The 27,677-nt window shown below is 42.3% G+C and overlaps 1 protein-coding gene across 1 annotated transcript in view; it reads left to right on the forward strand.

Moving 5' to 3' along the window:
- Positions 1-1,354: 1,354 nt before the first annotated feature.
- Positions 1,355-27,677, forward strand: part of znf407 (zinc finger protein 407) — a 143,390-nt gene continuing 117,067 nt past the window's right edge. Inside the window, exons 1-4 of the mRNA XM_063878174.1 lie at positions 1,355-1,425; positions 3,211-3,939; positions 4,132-6,342; positions 11,989-12,103. Of these exons, the coding sequence (XP_063734244.1) occupies positions 3,276-3,939; positions 4,132-6,342; positions 11,989-12,103 (2,990 nt within the window). The 5' untranslated portion in view covers positions 1,355-1,425; positions 3,211-3,275. The remainder of the gene's footprint in view (positions 1,426-3,210; positions 3,940-4,131; positions 6,343-11,988; positions 12,104-27,677) is intronic.

The raw sequence follows: 27,677 nt of genomic DNA on the forward strand, positions 1-27,677 counted from the left end.
CTTGGAAACAAGGACATGGGGTGAGTGTATCTTTTCTTTACACATCTGTATCTGTTTTCATAACTGTAACTTGGTATCTTCAATATCTGTTCGACACAATGATGAAATTAATTTTTTATCTTAAATATTTGTTTCAAAGCTAATTAACAAATGATGTCATAGAGCTAACTTGTCTATACAGTGTCTATACATATGAGAAGAAGAAGAAGAAGAAGAAGAAGAAGAAGAAGAAGAAGAAGAAGAAGAAGAAGAAGAAGAAGAAGAAGAAGAAGAAGAAGAAGAAACTGAGGCAGTGTCCACACAAGCCAGCCTCCTCTCTTTTAATAGACAGCTAATGGAGAAAAATGAATGATGAATCCTAATGAAAAATGGGGGACGGGGGAGGAGGGGATATGTGTTTCCAACCATCCATGTCATATAATTTTGACTGTGATGAATTATAGAAAATTATTGCAAAGTAAACTGTGTATTCATTCCAGAAGGTATCATTTATCACCTCCTGACCTGTCAGACTACTTAATCAATTAATGCACGTGCATTAATCCATCTTCAGTCTTTCCATAAAGCTAACACAAGATGTCAAATGAAAGTGGTGATTCATCACAGGATGACCATTCCAGGGAAAAAAAATACACTATCTCTGTATAGGCCATAAGCAGAACCTACTTTAAATAATAAAAATAAAAAAACAATTAAAACGTATGTCTTATATTTCCATGACATTTAATGACAGCTCATACAGGCAAAATAAATGACTTTGAAGGAGAAAATAACAATCACATTATTAAAGACTATGTATTATTAAAGCTGATATGCAGAGAAAAACTCACGTTAGCATTTATGTTTACATTAAAATGCAATTTAAATACGGACCTGATAAAGACCAAATTTTATAGATAATTCCCCACAACTAAAGTTCATTTTAAATTGACTATTGATGAGGTCAATCTTCGTTGTGTAAATAGCCTTCCTTAATTAACAAAAACAATACAATTTCATCACAAACTAAACTATACCCGAATTTAAAAGCAGTAGGTTACATTTTTACATATTTTAATGAAAACTTAAACGGACATAATGACTTTCATGATGCTGGCTCGTCGTATGTTGTTGTAAAACCGCACCTGAAATGCAATACTCCGTTACTGGCTATGTTGAAAGAATTGACAGTGCAGCAGCAGCAATAAACATGTGCACACATTTTAACATTTTCTGTAATTGTCACTCATTTAAGGGTGTTGTTTTATTATGTGAAAATACTTTGATTTTCCCACAGAACTGTTTTGCGTCATGTGACCAAATCAGCTGATGGAGGAAAAAAAGGCTCGCACCGCCTTCTTGTGTGACGTATGGCTCACGCTACGGTACGCCATTTGTGTCTAGCAGCAAAAAGCGCGGACAGTGGAAGTAGTCGTATAACAAGAGGTAAGTTCAATTGATGTCCAACTGTGTTATTAAATTATCACCTGAATTTATTTTTCTGAAGCGATGCGCGTTCTCTGGCGTGTTTTCAAGCACTGTTTCGGCAGACTAGAGGACTGTTTCAGAGGTCGATGTTAGCCTCCTTTTTGGGCCTCTGTGCTGCCGTCGTTTTCCAAGCCATGGAGCGCTTTAGACCCGCCTCTGTCCCGCTGTGATTGGACAACGAAGCTGATGTAGCGATGTAATTGGACGTGCTGCGCGCATCTCAAAAATACAGCTGAGAAACAAGTCGCTTTTTAGCAAGTTAGCATCACTTAGCAAACAGCATAATTCACAACTTCACCTGTTTTGCTGCAAGTTGCAGGAGCTATATACGACTTGAAAAGTGTTTTCACACAGTGTTTTACCCAACGACTTTGATGCAATATGTGTATGTGCGACGCGGTGCAATTTACAACATGCAGTCTGAAACATGTTCGGCTAATTTAATATTCCTTACAAGCTATCATCGGTTGCTTGTGAGTGAAACCTCTGGTAGTTGAGTGAAGTCAGCCGGTCACCAGTGTGGCTGGAATGTGTTGTTAGTTTTAAATGACCACGGACCAGTTATAGGGAGAAGTGTGTTGTTCGTTTGTGAATTCTGTGGTTAACCGACGACTCAACCGTGTGCAAATCCACTATTACTTCTCGTGCTCTAGAAGGGGATACGCAATACGGAATTAACCCTCGAAAACCAGCGAACAAAAGTTCAACACAATGAGAAACCTTTGGTAGTTTAACTTTAAGTCATTATTAATTCTGGAGTTCAATGGAGTCTATTCAGCTCCCCCCAAAAAACACATTCCAATTTCAAATGGTGCTCCTCGATTGCATTTAAATTCTACCATAATACAATATGGGGGCTGATCTAAAAGTTGGATTTAATGTCGGTTGAAAAAGTGCTCATTGTTTGACCTATACAGTACCCCTCCACACCAACGGTAGATTCTCCTACATTTTGAAGTACAAGTACATCGGACAAGTAAACCGGTGACACATCATCCTGTACCCTACATGAACATCTAGCTGAAGAACAGTATCCAATCGCTGACTGTATACATGAAATGTGTGTGTATATATTAGAACTGTTTACATTTTGTGGCAATATACATGATGATTGTGGAAAATGGGCTGGAAAATGATGTTTGTTCCTCACACTGTATTTTAGTGATTGAGTACTTCCAATAATTACAACACAAGCACATTAACATTTATCTGTAAAAACATGCTGCAATACAGAAAATACAAACAAATAAAGAAACCCTTTTTTAAAGTTGATGTGCATTGAGCCGTTTGAAGCTTTGCTTAAACGGACAACATTTAATAAATATGGCAACTGTGTACAACTCTAGAAACATTGATATTCATAATTAAGCTGTACTTTAGTTACATTTGCTGATATAATTGTGGAAACTATTGTAGCTCTAGGCAATCATGTCTACAAGCATTTAGTAAGGATACTTAAACCAGCTATGCCATATGTATGTGCCATTATATGACATCAGTGGACATGTTTTTTTTCAATAAATAACTATCAACAGCTCTCATTCAGGCAAGTTCTTTCCAAACAATTCTCACCTAGAGACACTAGATGGAGACATTTCCTTATTTAAAGGCAGATGATGTTGAAGGATTCATCACTTATCAGAAGCTTGTGTTTAATTAAAAATTAATTGGCAAAAGCACTTAATCTGTTTACATCATTATTTAAAAAATAACAAACATCAATTCTTTTTTTTTCCTTCCCAGGAGTTTGATCCAGTGTTGGTGATAACGATCAATTTCACTGTTATAGAATTATAGCAGGGTAAGCTATGGATGGGACCCTAACTTCAGAAAGGGAGGCTGTTGAGGACAAAGTGACTGACACCATCAGTTGTAAGGTGCAGCAGGATGATGTGGACCTGGAGGGAAATAAAAAAGACTCACCAGGAATAACTGCCAAGCCTGATGAAGCAGAGGATGAACTTGCTAAAAGTCTTCTGCCAGGCTCCATGCCTGAAGAAGGGAATAGCATCTGCACCAATTGTGGCTTCTCAGCTAAATGTCCAAGATCACTGAAGATTCACTATGCAAGAAAGCATGGAAAGAACTTGAAGAATAACAAAAGAACAGCAAAGCCAGCTGAAAAAAGTAGAAAAATCTCTGACCTGAGTTCATCTAAAATCCATCAGGAAGAAGACATGGAGACAGAAAGTGCTGCTGAAGTTCAACAGAACAATACGTCTAATAGTGATGAGCTGGGATCAGGGTCCAATGAGATGAACACAGACAGTTTAACTAAAAAACAAACTGAACTAGACAAAGAGCAGGCAGACGAAGAAGAGGCCATCCCTACCCAAGAGAGAAGAGTAAGCAAGCGAACCCCAAAACCTAAGATGATATATTCCTGCAACTACTGTGGACAAGAGTTCAGGGACAAGTCCCCTTTGGATGTGCATATCCAGAGTTATCACACCAAAGACACCCCATACACATGTGAGTATTTATTTTACTCAATATTATATTGGTATTAGATATTTCTTTAATTGAAAAGTAGAAACGTGTAGTTCTAAGTTTTGATTCTCAATATTTCTGCGAAATTAGTTCAAAGTTAGATTTGAACACATGTTTTTTTTCTTCTGAATTGTTTAAATTAAAGGTTAAAAAGCAATCTGAAATCTCTTTCAGTTGATGCTGGTGAGAACATGGATGAATCAAAGGAGGCTGAGGATCCAGGCAGCACTCTGAAAGCGGCTGCCACTAGAGTGGCAGCTAAACGTCCACTCAGCAGGTTCCAGCTTAAGTGTATCAAATGTGATTTTAGAGTTAGCAACCCTTCATTGCTGGAGAGCCATACTCGAATCAAACACATGAACCAGCAGTGGTACCGTTGCAAATTGTGCAACTTCTTTTCTGCCACATCTGAGTGGATGGACGCTCACCTGTCCTCCGATAGTCACATGCAGCAGCAGAAAGACGAGAAAAGCACAGAGCTTTCAGCATTTGAAGTCTACGTTGAGAGTGTAACTAGAGACACCACTGCAGAAGGTGGTAAAGTGGAGGATACGGCTCAGGTGGCTACTGGACAAGACATAGACTCTGCAACAGAAGGAAATCAAGAAACTGAAGAGGCAGTGGAGGCTGCTGAAGATGATTCAGTTGAGGAAGAAGATTTGGAGGTTCAATCTCCCAAAAGGAAAAGAGGAAGACCAAAGCAAGTGTCCACAACCACTTGTGGATACTGTGGCCTGGTAGTGTCCAATGCTACTAACCTCAGTGTCCATGTCCGCCGTAAACACAGTAAGGAGTATGGCTACAGCTGCACCCTGTGCAACTACAGCTGCGTGACTAAAGGAGACATGGATCGTCACTGCATAACGAAGAAACATGTCAGACGTGCACAAGATTGCTCAAATAAGAACCAAGTTGACCACCACACCAGTGCGTCCCAGCAGGAATCCACAAATCAAAGCCAGGAACCAGATACGGCCCCACAGACCCCTGACAAGGAGTCAGAATCTGACAACACAGCATCCAACGAGCAGAGCGCGGAAGAGCAAACTCAGTCAGACACAAGCCAGAAAAAAAGTAAATATGATTCTCCGAATGCTTGCATGTATTGTGATTTTGTAGCTCAATCAGTCCCTTCACTGCATCTTCATGTCAAGAGGAAGCACACCAAAGATTTCGAGTATGTCTGTTTAGCATGTAGCTACTATGCCGTAACAAGCAGGGAAATGTCTCGCCATGCCAGCACAGAAAAGCACAAACAGAAAAGTCAGAAATACCTGGAACCAGCAGGAAGTGAGGGACAAAGCGATGCAGCACATCCTTTGAAGCAAGAAGGTCACATTGATCCTGAGGGGGCAAACTCCAACCCTGAATGTGAAACCTATAGCCCCACAGAAGAGTCTGACTCTTGTTCTGGTGACAACCAAGTTGTGGAAAGACAGAATCAAGCTGAACCCTCGGTCCCCACAGAGCATGTTGATGCTGTAGCTGGTGTAGACAAGAAGCATGCAGAGCCTGATACACCTTCTAGTTCCAGTGAACGACATCCAACCAATGAGACAATTGAGCTTACAGAGCCGTCTGAACCAAAGCCAGCTGTAACAGATGTTCAGCCTGCAGTGGATCAGCCTGAGAGCCAGGAGGAAGTGGCGGAACAGGCGGACGAAGAGCAAGAGATAATAGATGCAAACTGTGGTGAATCTGATCCAGATACACAAATGTCCAAAGCCCTTCCGTTTGATGCATGCATTGTATCCTGGAAGGCCCTTGCAGAGCAGGAGCTGCAGGAAGGTCTGGCTCTAGAGGGCGAGGCCGCTGTCATATGTCTGACTGAGGGGTCCCAGGTAACCGGTTACCTGCCCTCCCACTCTGGGTACGTCAAGAAGATCACACGCAAAGAAATGAAGGTGAGAAAGGAAGCTACGGGAAGCATCTCGCGCATACGCTGCGACGACTGCGGCTTCATGGCTGACGGCATCAGCGGCCTCAACGTCCACATCTCAATGAAGCACCCGTCCAAGGACAAACACTTCCACTGCTTGGTGTGCGGCAAGTCTTTCTACACCGAGAGCAACCTGCACCAGCACCTGACCAGCGCCGCCCACCTCCGCAACGAGCAGAACAGCGTGGAGGAGCTGCCCGAAGGCGGCGCAAGCTTCAAGTGCGTGAAGTGCACGGACCGCTTCGAGACTGAGCAGGACCTGTTTGTTCACATCAAGGAGAAACACGAGGAGCTTCTGAGGGAGGTCAACAAGTATGTGGTGGAGGACACGGAGCAGATCAACCGCGAGCGCGAAGAGAACCAGGGCAGCGTGTGTAAATACTGTGGCAAGGTTTGCAAGAGCAGCAACTCCATGGCCTTCCTGGCACACATCCGCACACACACTGGTATGTACCCTGCTTCGATGACACACACTCTTCCTCTTTCTTCTACTCTTTACATTTCACATTCATACACAATGCTAATTTTCAACTTTAAAGTAGCTGCATTCATTATTTAACCTCTGACTTTTTAATGCATTTTGAGCACTTGAACACATCCAGCTTTACCCAAAAAAAACATTATAGTGTAGCTGCTCAGCTATTAGGCTTTTGTTTTTAGCTCCAACCGTATTGAGTGGGTAGACAAAGCCTCTTCTTTGGCAGCTCATGCTAATGTTAAGGCTACTATCTACTGCAGCCAGGTAATAGCCGTTTCAGTAGAGGTGAAGGTAAAGACTGATTGAGCTTCAGACCAGCAGGAGAGACGCTAATGGACCCCAGATTGGGATTCTCAGAGCAACGCTTGGTCAGAGACATGTGCGACTCATAATTGATGTGTCCATTACCAAGACTCAGTTGTAATTATAGTCAATAAGTCTCTGTAAATGTGTTAAAGCTTAGGCTAAAAGCATTGGAGGTCCAAAGAGAGGTGGGCTAATAATTTAAAATAATCAATGCAGACGTATTCAAAGCCTTTAATTTCCCTTGTGTCTGTACGTCCATGTTTGTCTATATAAGTGTAAGCACTTGCATCCCCAGTAAACGTGTGTATATGTCAGCCTTCATGGCTAGCTGATTATCCTAAATCCATTAAGATTTATCTTGTCATTTATAATGCAAAGCAGGACTGCGTCGGTCAGGGCTCCGGCTGGGAAATGCCCGGCAGGTTAAGAACACAGGGCGCTCCATTACTTCTCCCTGACCATGTGTATTAATTGCTTTTAAAATCAACTTAATGCAGGAACGAGATGTGAGGGCGGCATCAATAAATGCCCTTCTCTGCCTCCTATGGTTCACTCGCCCCACCTTAAGCCCAAACTTTAATGGGACTTTAGTTGTAGTCCATACTCTGTGCTTACAACGTGTGTAAATGATTGTATGTGTGTGTGAAGTGTCTGATGTATGGGAAATAACAAAGATTGTTTCCACTTTCAGACTCTGTGACAGTGGAAGGTTTGTGTAGGTGTTGTAGCTTTTGTTAGAAAACCACGAGATAATACTTCCATGCAGAATACTGGGGAGAAATGAATATAATGTGCTGATTTCTAAGTTTGCCTCATCTGGAGAATAACAAAAAGTGGGATTATTTTTGACTGATATTGCAACCACGGTATCATTTACCAATGGTTAAAAAAAAAACGTTATTCATATTAGCGTTTGAAATTATACTTCATGGTCATGGTGTGATATTTTATTCTGTTCCACAAGAAGATTTAATGGAGTGTTTGGAATACGGTTGTTGATGGGGACTTCTTTGCATCGCCTCACATTTTCAACTATTTTGACTTTACCAAATATTGCAATTACTGCAATTTGGATATCATACCAGCATTTTTGAAAAAGTTGTTTTAAAGTTGTAAAAAAACAACCTTTTTTCTTTACTCTATTATGTCACCATATTCCCTTACATGCAATAGGCTAAACATTTTATTTTAGTTCATGCTGTTTATCCTTTATTTAGACAGGAAGCTCCCATTAAAATACAAGATCCAGGAAGCTCTTGTGTGCTACAAAAATGTGCTGTAGTAAAACATTCTGATATGCTGTGGCTTCAGGGATAACCGATGAATTTTCTGGGCCACAAGAATAATTTCATGTTCAGCAATCTCAAACATTCTTTGTCCTTTCATATAGTATGTATGCCAGTCACCTTGTGTGGCCAAAGTCAGATTGCTTACAGCTAAAAACCGACTGCTTAAAGCTGTAAGGATTGGAGGTTAAATTCATGATGATTAATGTCCAGCCACCACTTTCTTCTTATTAAGGAATAGTCTATATGTATCCATAATTTTACTCTGTGTCATAATTCTTGAGTTTTGAGGTCACTTACTGAGTGTTACTTAAGAAAATGAAAAGCTTTGACACTGAGGTCCCAACAGATGGCTTCAAGTCAAGGGCAAAATCCCAGGCTTCAAGTGATGAGTACTCTGTTTTTTTTTAGGTTTACCATTTTTTATTCAACTGAATTATGTTCGTGTTTATGACATTACTTTAATTTATGCTGTTCTTATTTGTGGAAAGCACCTATTTCTCTTAATTTTGACAACATATGTCAGTTGTTATTATTGCTAAGTTCCCTCATTACTGTGAATTATTCACCTTTTTATGTGGTGGTCATTTATTCCGGGAGTTTGTTTGTGGGGCTTTGGAGCTGCACGGTGGGGGTCTGCCAGTTTCTGGGCCGGGAGCACGTCCAGATCCTTTTAATTAAGACCTAGTTTTTATTCACTTGATTAATCAGTGAAATCAGGAGACGGTAGTGGGAGGCTGCACACAGATTTGTCAATTTGTCCCTTAAAGGAAACGTGTACACATGCATGCATTTTGCCAATGAGGCTACAGCTGGGATTTGCATTTTGAGGTAAATTGGTCACTTTTTCACTGGAGTGAGCTGTCTGACCTCAGACTGAGCCTGAAAGTAATGGACACACACGGCATGCATGTGATGTGTGTTTGTACAACTATCTACAAACACAAAATTGTAAGCACACAACATAAGGGCTTTGATAGAGAAGTTTGTAACATTTATATCGTTAGTTAGTAAGTGTTTCCCCCCAGGAATTGATATTCTATCAAGTATTGAAGCATTTAAAAGCACATATAGAGCCTCATGGGGCATTAAAATCTGCACTGAAAGCATTGTCTTCCCAAGAGACACCGTTGAGTGTGGAGCTTGTATCAAATAAGTGCATGCCACTTGTAACCCACATATTACATATTTTATGTCATGTTTTATCAAGGCCAGGTCCATTTGGCAGCCAAATCCAAACCTTAAAGGGGTAGGCCAAAATTGGCAAAAAACAATATACAGATTTAAAGATAAAGGATCAGTCCCCATTCTCATCCCCATCACTCAACATCAAACCAATCAGCGCGTAACATTTTACCTTAATTGATGCTTTTTATGGTTTTCCCTCCTGTAGTGTGTTGTATATGTTTTTGTACATGTTGGACTCCTTTGTGTACTTCCGCGACTTAGTGACATCACTATGTAGCACTCGCACTTCTATTGGCTAGTGCTCCAACACATTGTACATGGTATATTAAATGGGGGGACATCTCGAAGCGTTTGACCATTCATAATGGAGCTGGCCAGCTAACTAATCAGAGCAGACTGGGCTCTGGTTTCAGACAGAGGGTGAAAAGAGGTGCTGCAGCACAGAAAGTATGAGAAAAAGAAAGAGCTTTTTGAACATTAAAGCCTTTAAACATGTCACAGTAGAGGCACTAAATAATGTACATTTATGAACCTGAAAATTAGCATAATAATGCCCCTAAAAAATTTGCAAGGACCGGGTGGAAAAAAGCATGTATTGTTTGGACGAGTAAAGTCGACTAGGATAGGACTGAGGTATTTACAGCTCTAGATGCAATGGATGCTTTTTCATGCCAACACCTCCTGCAGCACTGGTCACCCAGCGGGCAGTGCAGAGTCTCGCCAGGCTTCACAAGTCTTTGGATGAGCTCACAAAGGACCACAAGAGGGCTCTGGAGTGTCTATTGTGAGAACTGTTGGGGAACAGGGGCAGAAGCTGGCCAAACTTCACTTGGATAACAATAACTCAAAAAGGGTTGGTGACCAGAACTGTAAACAGCAGCTTTACCAAACGGGCAATCCACTCATACCTTTCTAGTGCATTCTGTGTGAACCGTGCGATAACCAACACTTTCACTAAAAAGTGGGACACTTACTTATCTGAAATGATCATGTAATCTTCCTTTTCCCCGAACCTGGTGATTAAAGCAAAGGCTATGACAGGGTTGTGTGGCATGTGCAAGGCTTAAGACATCACCGTGTGTGTGTGGAGTGAAACATTACGTGAGGTTCTCCTCTCCTCTCAGGAAATGAATTAGTCATTCCCTGTCTCATCTGGAATGTGAGGGAGCCACATCGCCCCTATGTGGATGGCAATATTAATTTAACATGACACTGCATTGATGGTCAATTTCAGTTTCACGGAGGCTGTTTAAGTGGAGTGGCGGAGTATTAATGTGATAAGATGTGGGAACTGAGGGACGTTACAGCTCTCTCCTTTCTGCCATGTCTCATACTCAACCAGCCATCTGGACAAATCAGCTCCCCACACGCCTCGCTCTCACCTCAACTTTAGGGTATGTGTGTGTGTGTGAGAATGATCGCCTCTCCTTCTGTTTGTCCACGGGTGGTTGTGTCTTGTGAAATTGAATGCGTGTGTCTGTATGCACATGCTTAGGTGTGAGGTGGGGCTCTGCATCTAGATGTAGGTATGTGTAGGTGTGATGGTGGGTGCTGTGTGATATCTGCCTTTTAGTTTTTTAAGCGGTGTTGATGATTGTGTTGTTTTTTAAAAATGTGTGTGAAAGTGTCTGCACATTTAGGTGTGAAATGGGTTTATGTATAGGGATTGTATGTGTTTATCTGCCTTTTATTTGTTTTGTGTGTGTGCCTCTATGAATTTATGTGTGTGTAGTATTCTATGGGGACAGGCTGGCTTTGCTTCTGCCCATCAGTGGACCCCACGACCACCCCCCGCCCCCTGTGTTTATGGGTCTTGTTAGCACTGGTTTGCCTTTCAATCTTCGTTACCGCCTTAAAATTTGATGTGTCGTTCTTCCAGCTCACAGCAAGTGAACCGTGTATGAACGAATTAGTAATCTACACAAAGTGCTTAATCAAATCAGCGGCTGCCCCCTGGAATAAATATTGCACAACGTCTTGGGATATTCACTCCGAGAGGGTGAGGGTTTGCTCAAAGATGCATATGTGGATTAACCAGGCTGCCACTAAAATTGGATTGTCGCACTGTGAGACTCTGGCCTGAATCTGGCCCAGCCAACCAGAATAAAAATGCATTTTTAATGTATAAATTGAAATTCTGTTATGAAGTGAAGGCAATAGCAAGTAATTTGGCTGAATTTAAAGGTTTTTATTACTTTTGAAACCATATGAATAAGAGATTTTGTCCAACATTTTTACTGGAATTGTCCCTTTCTAATCTGAGCCGGTAGCTGGTTATGCGCCAGCCCTCGCAGCTCTGCCCTTAAATGACGGATGGCAGGCGGAGGCTCTGCCACTCTCTCAAACACTACCCCGCCCCCTAGACTTATTAATGACAATAATTAGGGAGAAACCTCCCTGAGAAGCCCGCCAGAGTGATTAGCGCTTTAATGATGGAATGGGAGGTAGTGAGCACACCCAGAATTGATTTACGTATTCGCCCTGACCTTTGGAATCTAATTTACGCATCCACAGGCAAAGGAAGAGTAGGTAAGAGATGAAGGAGAGTGACAAGGATAGATAGAGAGTGAAACGCCTGGCACTCGAAGTGTGACTGTAGTAAGGGCATCTGTTTCTATAATTCTGAATTCACTGTGGCTCTGAAGTATGTTGAAGTCTCAGCATAGAACTAATAACAGTCCTCCAAGCCTGGCATTGAAAAATGAACTGTAATGTAAAATCTGATTTCTGCCCAGCGGGTTTATAGTCATGTTTTATTAAAATTGCCACCTCTTTCTTTCAAACATAATATTATCGTTGGATATGAACTCACCTCTTTTCACTTTGTTTCGCAGGATCCAAGCCCTTCATGTGCAAGATCTGCAACTTTGCAACTGCTCAGCTGGGAGACGCCAGGAACCACGTGAAGAGGCACCTCGGCATGAGAGAGTACAAATGTGACATCTGTGGGTGAGTAACCAGGTCTTATAAAAATGACTGAAAACACTGTCTTCAAAAGCACAGAAAGCGGGAAATTAACGTTGGCAACGAAGAAAAGCTTTGCTATGTTCCAACTTAATTTAGGTTGGCTACAGATGTTGGTCAAATCATGAGAACTGAACACCATGAAACTGAAAGTGTTGTACGTTTCCCATCCCTTTTAATGATTGGTGTAACTCTAGTCAGGTATTTAAGTTTGTGCCAGGCAAGAAACATAATGTATTCAGCCTGATCAGGTAAGTTCAGAACCTGATTACAAGACCCACTACGTGCGCAATCATCATATTTATCTTGACATTTTATTGTAGTTCCAGAACAGCTGCTATAGTTTTGTGGAATGGAGAAGCGTTCGCCTGCGATTGCGTTCCTCTCTTCAGGTGTGGGAAGGTTACATGTCTAAGAGGGCGATCTGCTAATTTCCTATCGTACCACCCACTTTAAATTGCATTAGTCTCAAGCCAATTCGTAATTCAATCCAATTTAACCCTGCATGACCACAATAAGAGAGCTGATACTAATGCAAATTCCATGTCAACATAGTGAGATTTTATCTATTTACAGGACTGCCTAGAAGAGCTGCTAATCCAAAGAATATATTTTGTGAATTCTCTAGATGATCTTGGTGCTTTTGCACATCTAATATACGCCTTGAAATTCTAAATTTATAGGCTATTATTTATTTAGGAAAAGATCAGAAGCTGGCCACACTCCGAAGAACAACCCAAACATTTCAGTTACACTTAAATGTATCTTTGCTCCTGAATTAAAGGTAAGGACTGTGCTTTACCTTCCTTATTGTTTAAGCTGTACAAATAATCATAATTGGAAAAGTATGTCGGTAACCACAAGCCTATACCTAGCAGTTCAGGAGCACAGTTCTATCCCACTACCTCGCACCCCCTACATGTGGACCATATGTTGTGTTCAGCTCCTTTCATTCCCACGGTAGACCTCCTCACTGCCTTGCCATGTTCAAATGGACGTGTTAAGCTGTTTAACATGCAGTCAGGGAATAGAGTAAATTGTGGGATTTCCAGCTTTGTGCCATCGAGCTTCTGCGGCTACACTCTCGCTAAGATGAAGACATATGTGGCGTTATTAGTTTCTCCCTCTGTGTAATTCCGTGTAAACCGTTCCATTTAGTTCAGTCGCGGGCCGATCTTGTTCTTCTGAAGCCGAGCGGAGCGCGCGTGTTTATTTGCTCCCGCTGATGTTCGCAAACATATTACAGCAGGGGCAAACAAGCTTTGGTTTAAACACAGCTTCTCCTTTAATGAGAGGAAAGGCTCATGTTTCACAAGCCCCTCCAGCTGAAAACCCCCTCTTTTCTCCCAAGTGCCGCAAATGTGTTGGAGCTTTGACCAAGTGTCTAGCTTTACACACACACACACACACACACACACACACACACACACATACACACACACATACACATACACAGACATAGACACATACGTACAGAACAGTTCCCCAATATGCCTTTAAATGGGACCACTAAATACAGCCCCGGGTTTCACAAATCATGTGGATGGAGGAGCCGTGCGCTGCCAGTGCCAGCCACCGGTGACAAATCGTCCCTGTGTGTGCTTTCAGTACTGACTGATCACCGAGTCATCCCTCCTCTTGACTAAAGAGCAGCAAACACAAAGAAAAACACCCAGAAACACCCTCATTAAGGCCAGAGCCATACATACACAGCCTGCTCCCCTTCCCAAACTTCTCACGTTTGATGTCCTTAACCTGAATCCAAAGTTGCTAATGGATGGGTACATATCAGGTATTATGTTTAGAGTGAGATTATGGCGCAATTAGCTTCACCATTCTCCTGCGGGTACTAATGACCAACAGCAATGACGAAGCAGCATTCCAACAAAGTTTTTCCCAATATTTGTTTTATGATCACCATTTCTCATTTCAATTAACAGCCCTTTTTATGCTGCTTTTTTACAACATAACTCGAGTTTCATTATAGTTTTCCACCTGGGCCTCCATGGGGCATAGCGGTTTGCTTGTTTAGTTTATTGCCATTTTGTTTGGAGCACATCATTTGTGTTGTCTTTCTTTCCGTTAAAAAGAATCTGCCTCCACTGCCATCGATTGTTTCCTTGTTAAAGTCTAACACTGGAAGATTATCTTGGCTCTGACACCGTGATCGAGCGGATGTGCTGCACCTCGGCTGTCCACCTTACTTTAGCCTCCGTGCACTGCCGCCAATCTCGTCTCAGGAGGTGGGGGTGGGGGGGACTTGTTGATAGTTAAAGATCATATTGTTGTGGCATTTAATTAAGAAATGCAAATGCGAGGCCAGGACAGATTGGAACCCTTTGACCACGCTGCCAATCACACCTGAGCGAGCTGGTCAGTGGCTCGCTCATCATCGCTAACACCGTATAGGCTTTCTGTCTCGGCCTCTACACATCCGTGTCTGCGCTTCTACCCATCTGTTTGCCCGTATGTGTCTTTATCTTGGCCTCTTAATTTGCCTATAAAGAACTCTTTAAGGTGCAAAAACAGCAGAAAAACAAAAATTGGCCGTTAGCTTACCAGATAAGATTTCTCATATTTAATTGGTTAAAAGAAATTCTGCAGTATGTAAGACGGCAGAGCCTTGCCTTTCCTCACGCCGTGTTTGTCCACAGTGGGGCTCGGGCCACTTAATGAGCTTCCTCCGCCTCTCCTCCATCATCTAACAGAAAGGCCCTGGATTCAGCATTTCCACCCCACCGCTCTCTCGTCCTCCCCAAAGATGCAATGGACGTCCAGTGCTGTTGTAGGTGTTAAATTATGCATAAGCAGTCTAAATGCTTTGAGGCATTGGTTTAATATCTCAGCCCGGGCCTTAGAAGTATTAACACTACCACGGACAAGGATTGTCCTCTTGTGGAATGCTGTTTTATGATTACGGGTCATAAACTGCTGCCCGTTTCCCAGTGTCAGTTCAGGAATCTGAGAAAAACTTAAAAAACCTTTTGCTTTCTCACAACACTAAAAAATAAAAAGTTTGCTAAAGTTTGTCGTCTCCATGGAGGAGGCTGCATTGTGTTCTTCCCTCCCCTCCCTCCCTCCCTCCCTCTCTTGTCTCAGTTTTCTTGACTTAGTGTTGGAGGGAGTATATATAGTCATGATTTCATGTTGTGTGTGTGATTTGACTGTTAACAGGATGGGGCTGGCTCATGTCAGGGTTTTTATGTCCCCCCTGTCTTGTGAGATTGTCTGGTCTGTTCCCGGAATAGCCCATCAGTTCCGCCCTGCGTGGCTCATCCGCTGTAATGTGCCTTAATGCCCGGGCCTGTATGAGTAGTGTGAGGCCTGGCAGTGACAGTGGAGGAGCATCTTAGCTCGCTGCTTATCCAGAGAAAGCCGTCACTTAACTCAGCCCCTCTATTGTCTATCCACACCCCTCTCCTTCTCCCCTGACGTGATTCTCTATAATCCTCAAACAGATTCTGGTTAGAACTCCCTGAGAACTATTTTTATGTTTCTTTTTTCCCTCCCATCCTCCCATTTAAACATTAATGGTTGTTGCAGATGAAGAGAGGGATCCCTATGAGGATGATTATAATGTCACTCCACTGATCTCCCGCCGCCCCGAAATAATTGTACATCATCGCTTCATAACGTGTCAGAGGGACACGTTGGTGGCGTGCAATTAAAACCGCAGAATATAATACACCAAATTACTGCCTGTCAGGCCTATGAACAACACACTCGGTATTTGAGTTACACTTAATCATCACGTACATTAGCGATTTCGCTAAGATCCCTCCACACCACCCCCTCCGCCCATACAGTAAAGGGCATGAAGCACACTGCTCCTTACAGGCTGAGGGATTGTGTCTGCGATACAACAGCTCTAGGGTAGCTACATATTAATGTTACACTTGGACCTTTTAAAAGCTCATAATGTCCTAAATGTTTTAGTTGTGTGTGACCAAGAGCGTGCACCATGTGTTGTCAGGAACTGGAAGCTGGAATTGTAATTCATTAACACACAACAGATGTAAACACACGTGTTTTCCTCACGATTCAAAAAGCCTTGTGTTTTTGCATATTTTACTAATACGCATCAGCCTGCAGAATGTTTGTATATATGAAGTTACGGGCATGTTAAGTGAGAAAATCTGATATCAAGTAAAAATACTAGAACTCTTTAACTCTTACTTTCATCCTTTTTTTGCCAGGCCGTTGCCAAATAAACCTTGCAAACTACATACTTATCTATCTAATGTATGTATTCCATATCCAAATAATTATGCATAGCCCTTTTTTTTTTGTTACTGTTTGTGCTCCATCTAATTCATTTGTACTCTTCAGACACAGGATCCTGTATTCAGTCCCATCAGGAAGACGTATTCCTGTTTACTGTTTAAGAGACACTTTAAGAGTTTGTGTCCGGGAACATGGTCCTTGTCAGTCAGTGAAGTCCCCTTCACCAAAATAAACACATTTCGCACTGATGTATTTAACAAAATTTAGTGGGCCATTATCGGAAATGAAATAAGTAACGCTAAAGGTCATTTGGAAAATAATGCAGAAAGGCTGGTCTGGAAAGGTTAAGTATGTGACGGAGCTGTTCTGATGATAACGAGGGCTGCGTACGGCTTGGAGAGCTCGGCGTTCTGGTTTGACTCGGCACTCTGCGATCGCTCTTTATGACCAAGACAGCTTTACAGCCCGTTACCCCCCATAACACGATAAAGCGCAGCATAATGGATTGGATGTGTTTAGTAGCCTTGGGCTGATGTTTGTAAAATTAATGTTTTTTGCAATAGAAACACACTCATGCACGGGCACACATGCACACATTGGAAAAAAAAGCAAGAGAGCGGAAAAAGAGAGGAGAGCGAGAAATCAACTCCGGACAGCATCGACGTATCAATATAAATCCGCCAGTGTACAGTTTTATACATTTTATACTTGTTTTGGAGCTGACTGGATTGTCAAACTTGAGTGTCTTGTCCTCGCAGAAATCTCTCAGTTGAAGAAAGGACAATAAACATATGGCTTCATTAGTTTGGTTTGGATTACAAGCCCAATATTCAGCAGAAAGGCGATGAATGCTATTAGATTTGTGTTTCAAATTACACAGCGCAAGTACTTGAGGGAGATGAAGTCTGTTTTCTCGGTAAGTCTCATATTGGAGGCTTTTGAAGAGTTTGAATGGGACCCCACGCAGCATCTCTGAGCGCCAAAGACAAAGAGTGAAATCTCTGTCAGCAGATCAGTCCTATTAGGTTTTAATAATAATAATAATCTCATATTCTTTAGTGGGCCCAGAACAGGGGCCTTGGGGCTTCATAATCAAAGCTTTTCACTTTAATCAAACACAAACAAAAACAAACATTGGTGTCCACACTAAACGGCAAGATCAGTTTTTAAGCTAGGGAGCCAACACAGCATAAAGGCTTATGATGCTAACTTATACTACACTTGAGGACCACTACTTAAAAGACTATTGTTTGCACTATGTATGATCTCAGTAGTTTATTTTCTAAAAACATTAAACTTCTTGTGGCCTCAGCCTTTTCCTCAGCTTTTTTATCACTTTTTGTTATTGTTAAATCTCAACTTGCAAGACTAGCAAGACAAAAATGAGGTAATTAGAAAATTAGTAGTCAATTTTTTTTGCCTTACCCTCTCTTGATAGCATTCATACACATTGAAATGACCTTCTTAAGATGATGTCAGCTAACAAAGGAGAATCAGCTCCATGCTGTAGAGAAACATGAGTAAAGTTTCACCCTCCCCTCGAACCACAAAAGAAGTACAAACTTTATTCTTTAAAGTAGTTGAATTATTTAAAAAAATGTTGCTGAACAATCCATTCTATAGAGTTAATCATGTCAAAGGTATATTGTAAGAGGAAAAAAACATGGAGGGGGAAGTTAATGAGTGATTAACAGCAGCAATTAAAAGATGAAGAAGACGGCAGATGAAAAAAGGGGTGTAATTAAAATATCAGTCCTCCCATTGTCAGAAGTGCGAGTGTCATCCATTGTGCACTTATTAAAAAGCGTGGTGGAGGGGAAGGAGCAAACGGCGCTTAATTCCAGCCGCCCAAAGTGTCTGGTAATCTGCCCGTGGATGGAGCTGGAGAAGGCCGTAACTCATGTTTAAGTGTTGAGGCCGTGTCATTGCAGGTTCACAGTCATGCATTTCCGTGTTGACACCCATCGTGGGCAGGGGATATTTGGCAGTCAGGAGTAATTTAACTTAATTAATGGGATGCATATTTGATGGAGGAATAAAATATACTGGCTCAGCAAAGTGGAAAAGGGGAAAGATTTAGTAGGAGTTAAAGGTGGAGGGGAGAGTAATTTGTGCATTCAGTTACCGGCTGCTTGAGAGACAGAGAGGGAGAAAGAGGAAGAGTGGGCTGATAAAGATGGCAACCGGCAGGGAGGAGGAAGGGAAGGGGAGGATGAGAGATGGATGGTTGACACAAAGCTGAGCTGATGTGTAGAGGGGAATGGGCTGTCCCTCCATTGAGAGGGCCATCACACTGACAACGCTTGATTTAATTGATATCCCGACTGAGCACTTCCTCAGCGCAAACACACACATTACGCCGGTTTGCAAACTTGTGGCGGAGCCGCCGGCTGCCAAGGGCCTTTTTAATATTCATGAGGGGGCTTTTAAGGGTGTTCGGCAACGGTCTCCTTCCTTTCCCAACATGTCTTTACTACCAATACACACACTTTACCTTCACAGCAGACACGCAACACGCTCCCTGACAAACCCGTGGCCTGACGAAAAGCTGTCACGCTGCTCTTAATCTCCCCTGGCACTTTTTAATTGACTTCCTGTAGGTATAGATTATTTTCACGGCGAGTCTGCCACCGAGATGTTTGATACCGTCCCGGAGACTGGCATCTGGGAGGCTTGTAGCTCACCAGAGATGACGCCGTTATCTCGGTCTCTGTCTCACTCTCGCCCTCTCTCTGTGTGATGGCCAGACTTATTGGGGGAACGTGGGAGAGCTAAAATGCAATCAGTCATTGCCATCATCATAATTGAGCTGATGTACCTGCTGGGAGTGCTGGGGAAATGTTGGCTTGAAAAGAAGGGAGGCTCTGTGTCTGCCTGAAACTGTTAGTAGCATTAGACCCATATACGGGGCAGGTATAGGCCCCTCTGTTAAAAGTTGGATGACGGCCAACTTGCGGTGTCAAATTGATTCGATGGATACGATGTTGTTTGTTTGATTACATATCGTATTGATGGTCACATGAATCAACGCTATGCTGCTTGTTTGAGGTAAGCTCTTAAGTCTAATGAAACAATTTGAATCAGATTCCAAACAATTAAGCATGGATTATTGTTTCGATTAGTAGTGAGGTCAAATCAAGTTAATTTGTATAGCCCAGTATTACATATGGAGCCTCAAAGAGCTTTACAAGCCCACAACAGCAGCACAGAGAATATCGGCTGGTTGTGGAACTTGATCTAAGGCAGAAAAATAAGATAAAAGTAGATTGTTGCTTGATTGATTAAGGAGCTAGAAATTGAAACCGTTAGTTTATGTCCCAGTGCTGCGTCCATGGCATTTTTTCCTCTATATCTTGTCTAAAATGTCAGAGAAACACTAAGCTTTTGTAAGTTCCTGAATATTCTGGCCTTGAAATGGTGACATTTCAAGTTATGAAAAGCTGGCAAAAACTGTCTGCTGTCAGGGACTTGAGTCCAAAAAAACATTGTTAGTGATACAAGCCTCCATATCCATCGGAACGCCAAATACCACTCTCACTTTGTGTATCACATGTGGTCTGGCCCACACATGCTGATACTAGGCACACAAGTGGACAGGGCCTCCTCCTACACACTACCATCTATTTACACACTGGAACACATACAAACCAGACTTTTCTGTTATGATGAAAGTACATACGACATTGTATGCAGGATAGGGTATCTCTAACTTCATCTCTGTTCCTAAAAATATGCTCTGGGGCCTCATTTTGATGCTTTATCAACCAACAGAGATCATTATGAGAAAAACATTATGTCACCTTACAATTTTCTTCTGCTATTTTATGTTTTTCTTTTTATTTCTTAAGTTCATAGTATGTTGCAAGAGCCCGGGGCTGCACATTTTCATTGCCAACAACTACCCTGTAGCTATTGCGCATATGAAAACAAAGCCTTTGAAACTTGAATCTTGAATCAAAAGATTCACTCTCAGATGGAGTTTGTTGTTTGTTTTGGTATGAAAAGGTTCCATTTTCTTTAGAAATTCTACTTCATAAAATGTATAAACTGCTTTTTTTTTTTTATAATAATCTCCCACACAATGTTTGCCACTTGCTTCTCTAGGTTTGTTTCTTGTCTCATTCTCTCTAGTCCATCATTTTGCGGCATCCTTCAGGCTTAGTACCACAAGATCCAGATGATTCTCAGATTTATGAAGTGATATTGACCACTGTCTATGCGAAACAGATAATAAGGCGTGATGAATGGCTGACATTAGTGATGAAATTACATCAACCTTAACAGGCCATTGTATTAACACACCTAGCCGATCCCACTCCTCCCCGCTGCCCATTTAATTGATTAATTGCCGACGTGGATGGATGAGGGGTTGCAGGTCCGGAATCGGTGGCTGATTGCTAGTCAACCATAAACAGGAGCAGCCACAGCGGGCCCTCAAGGGCAATATTCATGCTCCCCAACCTTATGGTGATTCCTTATCCAGCTCTGACAAGAGGAAAAATATTCGGCCATAAAATCGCTGGTATCACCGGGCTGACATATAAAGCCCTCCGTCACTCCCTCCCTCTCTCTCTCTGCATGTGTTGTGTCTCCTTTAGCTCTCAGACGATCAGCACACCCGTCGGACTCAGAAATCACCCATCCTCCTCTGCATGTGTAGCTACAGTCCCTCAGGTAGCCCCAGCTTTAAATATGAGCAAATAATAGCAGAGTGAGTGATGCTGCCTGTGTCCTTGACTGGGTTCCTCTGTGTGCCATAGCCACATCTCACTGTCTCCGAGCCCCGCGGGACGCATAAAACACCCTCGTAGAAAAACTCCCGAGGCGTGTTGGTGGCATCGGTTGGGATGGATTCGGGGATGCAGAAAAAGCCAACGAGGTCTTTGTGTATGTTTATGCAAGTGCGGGTGTGGGGGGGTAGATAATGTTTACACTGCTGTGTGTTTAATGAGCGGGGCACTGTGTCCACTTTAATGTGTTTGCATTTCTGATGCGGTGCGACAAAGTTATTAAAACGTTATACGGCGTATCACATCTCTTTTATGTCTTACTGTTTGTTCGCCTGCATCTTCCGTGGCCTCGGTAGCTGATATCGGGCTTGGTGGTGGAAGAGGTTAGAATCATGCTTTGTGGGTGTCACTAAAATGTCTTTATAAGAACAGTTGTCCCCAAATTGTGCCAAAGCTCCTGACAGGGGCACGTTGGGGTATTTGTTAAGTGTGAGTAGAGGGCAAATAGTAGAGGGATTTACTTGGTTTCTAGTCAGGGATCCACAAGTGTCAGGCCTGCAGGAAAGAGGACTGGACATGTGGCAAAAACGAATAAGACCCCATTGTCAGCCACACCGTCTTTGCGCTCCCCAACACTTCGCCACATTATCCCCCACGCCCCTGAGGCCCTCCAGATTGAGGCGTAGGTCTGAACCCCTGCATCCGCCCGTGAAAACGCTGACACATCGATTACTCCGCAGGGAAAAAAAAAAAAACCGTGATGAGGAGGAGCGTGCCGCGTGAAGACGAAGCATTTATTCACTTATTCTGTTTATTCAGCAAAACAAACAGAGGTCAGGATTATGCTGCAACACTGATAGCTCGGTGTCTATTATGTTTAAATTTCAAATTAGGGGGTTCACTCTGTACACTTTTATGGTCACTTCAAAGCCTGAACAGTGCCTCCCAAGCCCCCCAAGCCCCCCAGCAAAATATGATTACTTAAGCTTTTACAGTCCACATACGCTTCAAGTAGAGCCAAAACAGTAATTTGTTACTTTGAGTCCAGTTGGTATCTCAAAGAAACCCACTGTTGTTCTCGGGTTGCGGTCTTTCTATTGAACATTAGATGGCGCCATTCAACTTGCTACAAACCCACAGGCCCAGACCTCTTTGCCTGGTGTGTGGTACATGTGGATCCCTCGCCTCAATGAAATGCAATTAAGATTCTGCTCGTTCACTTTAAAGATTTGTTCAAATTTGCGACTCTTTAAGCATTTATCTCAATTGATTTTGTCATTTTAGTCAAATAAAATAGAAGTAGAACATGCTTGGGTATAATTGTATAGGTTAGTGGCGATGTCACAACTGGTGGGAGACAAATAACAAAGTTAAACTTCTTCCTGGTTTATTTACGATTTCTGCAAATAGTACAATTCATGAAATGTGCAGAGAAAGGGAGCTGGCTCATTTGAATGTACTTTAATGTCCAATGCCAGCAGAAGTTCTACTTTTAGAAGTAGGAAATGTGTTAACAGAATGATTCCCCCTGTATCTTCGGAGAGAAGGTACCCTACCTCAGTGGGTGTTGTAAATGAGTAGAGTTGGAGGCTGGGCTTGTGGCGTTGCGTTCAGAGGGTGGTGTCCCTGCCAGTGCTGCTTTAACTAGGACAAGCCTCTCTATACCGGGGGACCTCAGGGGCCGATCAGCAGGTCTCAGGAGAGGCTCCCCGCAACGCCGTCTAACCAGGCCTGTCACGAGGGGGCTGATACCGGGCTGGCTGGCTGGCTGGGTGTGGGGCTGATGTGACGGTGGTGGGTTGGGTCGGGGCTGACATGCCGAGAGGGCAATTACAGCAAGGACAAAGACTACACAGTGATAAGTCCCCACAGCACCCTAATGAAGAGAACAGGTTAGCCTGTTAAGAGGACCGGGGAAAAAGTGCGTATTTGTTTGTGCGCAAGTGTGTTTGTGTGTGTTTAACCTACCCGAGGAGGATACATTTTCTGAGGTCATGTTGCTACCGTGCTCGCTAACCTGGCTGACTGATGCCTTCACGAGCCGGTGTTTTCCCCCTCTCAGAGCAAAAGCAAACAACGACATGAAACTGGAAACCAGCGCATCTTTAGGGAATTGTATTCCTGTGGCTGTGTATAGTGAGACAGAAAGAAAGTCCCAATGCAGGCTATTAATAAAATGAAATCTTTAAAATATCCTCCCCTCGGTGGGTAATTGTTGCACATTAGCGGATCTACAATTTGTTTTTATCACACCACTTAATGATTTTTTTTTAATAATATCCCACTTAAAAATTCACTGCATTATATCCTGCATTTTATACCTTGAATAAATTGATTAGTCTCTGGGTCAGCAGTTGTAGGAAATATATTTTAGAGGAGAAAATAAGTTACAGTAAAAGAAAAGAGAAAATGAAAACAGGGGAAAAGGAATCATTTCCAGAGAAGGATTAACTGTTTTCCTCTTTTGGTCACTTTTGAATTTCCCAGCCTGGATGTGATTAACGCTATATCATGTTATCAGGCAAACAGATCCCAGATGCAGCAACACTCTTCTTCTCTACTTCTTCTTTCTGTTTTCTGTTTTCTTTTGGGCGGCAGAGAGAGATGGTGTGTACCTGATACTGCTGTGTTGGCACACCCGTCTGGGATCTGATAAGAGAGCCTCTGGAGCGGTGCTTATTCAAATCAGTGCATGTTCACAGTGAATAGGAGCAGGTAAAGGCAATAAGATACAATGCGATAACCTTTTGTGGAGAGGGAGAGAATAGTTTTACACTCTATTTCACAGCTCTGCTACACTAGTTGAGGGATTTTCCACAGAGCCTAATTGATTTGCTTTATCCTGATTTAACTCAAAAATAAAAACCCTTTTCTCAATAGTGCAACTTGAAACAGTTGTCGGAGGAGTTTATACAGATGTGCGATGCATTACCGTGATTTTATAATTAGGCTTTTTTTATTTGCTTTGTAAATTGACCGTTTTTCAACCGCTACTCGTAAGTGTGTTTGTGGACTGGCCTAAATATGAAAATGTGTGTGTGTGTCTGTCTTAATGTGAATCTGCTTTTCTCCGTTTGCGTTAAATACATACACAAATATCCTGTCATTAATTTAGTTTTTAACATCGGCCCACGGTAATCTCTTTAACACTGACCCTGAGATAAAAGCAGAAATATGCACCATTGATGCTAATGTAAGTGTGTCTGCTCTGTGTATATGTCACAAACATAAACATCACATTAAAATCTATTTAATTTAATAACGCTGATCCACAGTGATCAGTTTCAGAGCCACTGTGCAGAACTCTGAAGTGAGGCTTAAAGCTTAATTGCGGAGCTGAGTTTTGGTGTGCCATGAGTCTCGGGGGTGGGGGTGGATGGGTTGTAACATATGTTACGTGCACTCACTGAAAGACTCAGCAGTGATAGTTAAACATTGGGGTGAAATGCATCCTCTAAGGGGCCTCCGTGTTAATCTGTTTGGCTTGTACCGAAGCATCTCTGCGTTTCAAACCACGGCGCTGTAAAACCCACTCCCACACAGAGTGAGATTTGATGATACAAAGGATCCAGGAAATGTAAAAACATCAAAACAGTAATAACAATAATTCATACGGCTAATTATTATGAAGCTGCTTTTATGTACAATTATTATTTTGTAATTAGTTTGCAGCTTTATTCTTCGAGTACATTTTTAGGAAATGATGATTTAAGTTTACTGCGTTAATTGTTACTATTTTAACCGGCCATTGGTGTGTGTGTGTGTGTGTGTGTGTGTGTGTGTGTGTGTGTGTGTGTGTGTGTGTGTGTGTGTGTGTGTGTGTGTGTGTGTGTGTGTGTGTGTGTGTGTGTGTGTGTGTGTGTGTGTGTGTGTGTGTGTGTGTGTGTGTGTGTGTGTGTGTGTGTGTGTGTGTGTGTGTGTGTGTGTGTGTGTGTGTGTGTGTGTGTGTGTGTGTGTGTGTGTGTCAGAAACTTGCAATAAGAAACTCTACTGCTTTTGGTTTTTCATATATATCGTTTAATACATTCTGTTTTTTATTCTACTATAAATTCAACACTTTTTTCAATTTTGAGGATATATTTTATCTAGAAAAACGTCATGCAGTATAATGATCCTGTATGTCCCAGTGTAGGAGACCATAGAGCTGCTCATTACAGTCAGGGGTGTGATCTGCAGGCTCTCTCTCTAAATGAATCTCCCCTTTTATTTTTTATATTGACTCTCACAGTGGGCAGCATACCCAGTGAACAAGATAATGAAACAGCCCCTTTCCTCCTCCACAACCAAACACTACTAATCTAATATATTAGTCACTCAAGCTCGTGTACGGGTGAGCAATTATTCAAAAAAGTTTCCCCGCTCTGCCGAGGTGACAAAGGGAATATGGGCAAGGAGCAGCGCGGACACTTTTGACGGCTGCTCTGTGATGCTGATAGGCCAAACGGTGGTGGGAACCCGCCACTTTTAATCATGTGGAGGCTGACGGCTTTCATAAGAGCACGCGGCGACTCTGACAACTCTAATAAGGAGAGGTGACAGAGAAACTTTCTGTGTTAGCGGCAAAACAGAGGGGGAAGGTCTCCTTGTTTTTTCATGCATTTGTTTTTGGTTGAGCATAACAGACGAATTTCACAATCTGAGAGCGGATCTGTGGTGAAAGAATGTCAGCATTAATAAAGGGCTTTGGGGACAAGGTCACCCGGGTCCCTGTACAGCAGAGCACCCCGAGTCTGTTTGTGGCTTCTGAGTTGGCAAAACATGCTAAGACGTCTCCCTGTGCATAAGGCAACCGACGGGAGTTTTTACCCGTCAACGTCTCATCGCACGGTCTTAATTTATGATTCCTCAGCCTTTTTTTACATTTTTTATTCAAAGACAATCTCAGCTCTTGAAAAAAAAAAAAAGAAACGAAAAGGAATGATGCTTTGAGGATATAATTAAAGATATCGTTCAAAGAACAACTTTTTGCATATTTGAATTATTACTGTCGTTAAAAACCACACAAAATATGGAAATATGATTGCCGGAAGCACATAAATCAATGATCAGCAAGGCCTCAGAGCCCAATAAATATGGGGAGTTAAATACTTTAAAATGCAAATCACATCTTAGAATTTGCATATGGATGAATTTAAAGGAAGTGTGTCTCCTTCAGACCCTCTGAGGTAGAAACGGGTGGAGCTGGAGGGGGTTCGGGGGGGACGCAGACAGCCGCACTCAGTGTTTTTTTATTTTTTCCCCCCGTTGTCATTGGTCAAGTTGTTGGATCGTTCTAAATGATAGCAGCTGAAGTGGGCTGACAGACACGACTGCATCTCTTTTGTGGATCCAGAAAGTGCCTTAAGTGATCTGAATAATTAGGAGTTAATTATTCTTCATCCATCTAAATCAGAAAAGGACAGATATGGGAATGGAATTTATAATTTTAGCCCGACGTCCTGTCTTGTTCTAATGTGGTAAACTAAAGTGACTGTGAATAATACCTACTGACCTTCGAGTAATTACGCCTCGCCTGGCAATTTGCTTGCTGTTGCTAATTGAGGGTATTGATTCAGCGAGATTCATATTAAAAATACATATGTTTTATGGCTGGGATTTTTTTCTTCTTCTGGTTGTCTTTAATGTATTATTAATCCTTAGTGTTTTTTTTATTATTTTTTTGAACAATAATTAGCAGAAAGGATGTGCTACACCGCAGGGTTTGTAGTACTTTCTTTGTCCTACCCTCTGTTGCAGGTACTGTGTATTTTGCCAAACTTTTTGCTGGATCTAAATTAGTTTTCATGTTGTACACCTTTACCTCCAATAGCAGTTTTAATACAAAGTTAAACGCCCTAAATGGACAACTACTACATCACACTGCCCTTTTCCCCTCCATCAAACAATAATGACAACTACAGCAGCAAATGCGATAAGCAAATTGTAAATAATTCTCCGCAAGGCTTCCACATGAAGGCTGTGATAGTTTAGCATAAAACCCCCCGTGTTTTACCCCCCTCAGACATTTAAAAACGCTCTGGCGGCACCACCGGATCAATGGACATGATGTCTTTTTGTGCATTAACACTCAGGTTAGAGTGTTAGGTTAAAAACCTGCCCAGCACTTCTCCGTGGAGAGACAAGCGAGAGAAAAATCAATTTTCCCTGTGGAGTCAGACGGCCGATCTGTTGGTTCTAAAGGCATCCCTTTACCAATATGTATATGTGTGTGTGTGTGGGGGGTGGCCGAGACTGTCACTCGCGAACGCCCTTCCTGTGGCGCCTGCAGGTATTGACCAGCAGAGAGGACGAGGTGGTTTGCTCCAAAACACATCTCTCCTCCCTCTTTAGCCCGTAATATTTTAAGCCTTCTTTCGACCAGCGAAGCTCCAGTGGCAGCTCACAGCCTCGTAATAACCCACATAGGGATCGATGGCACTGGATTTAGGCACTTACCCCTGCTAAAACTGGTAAACTCATTTGTCTTTCCCGAGCAACATTCTCGCCGTTGTTTAAGGAGACACTTAAAAGGATCCCCTGAATTAAGATAATGTGACTGTTGGTGTGTGATCAGGCAGGAAAGGACAAGCAGCTTTAGCTCTTTTATTAGCTCTCTGTTTAAGGGG

This window comes from Eleginops maclovinus, chromosome 3 (assembly GCF_036324505.1).
Source record: "Eleginops maclovinus isolate JMC-PN-2008 ecotype Puerto Natales chromosome 3, JC_Emac_rtc_rv5, whole genome shotgun sequence".
Lineage (NCBI taxonomy): Eukaryota > Metazoa > Chordata > Actinopteri > Perciformes > Eleginopidae > Eleginops > Eleginops maclovinus.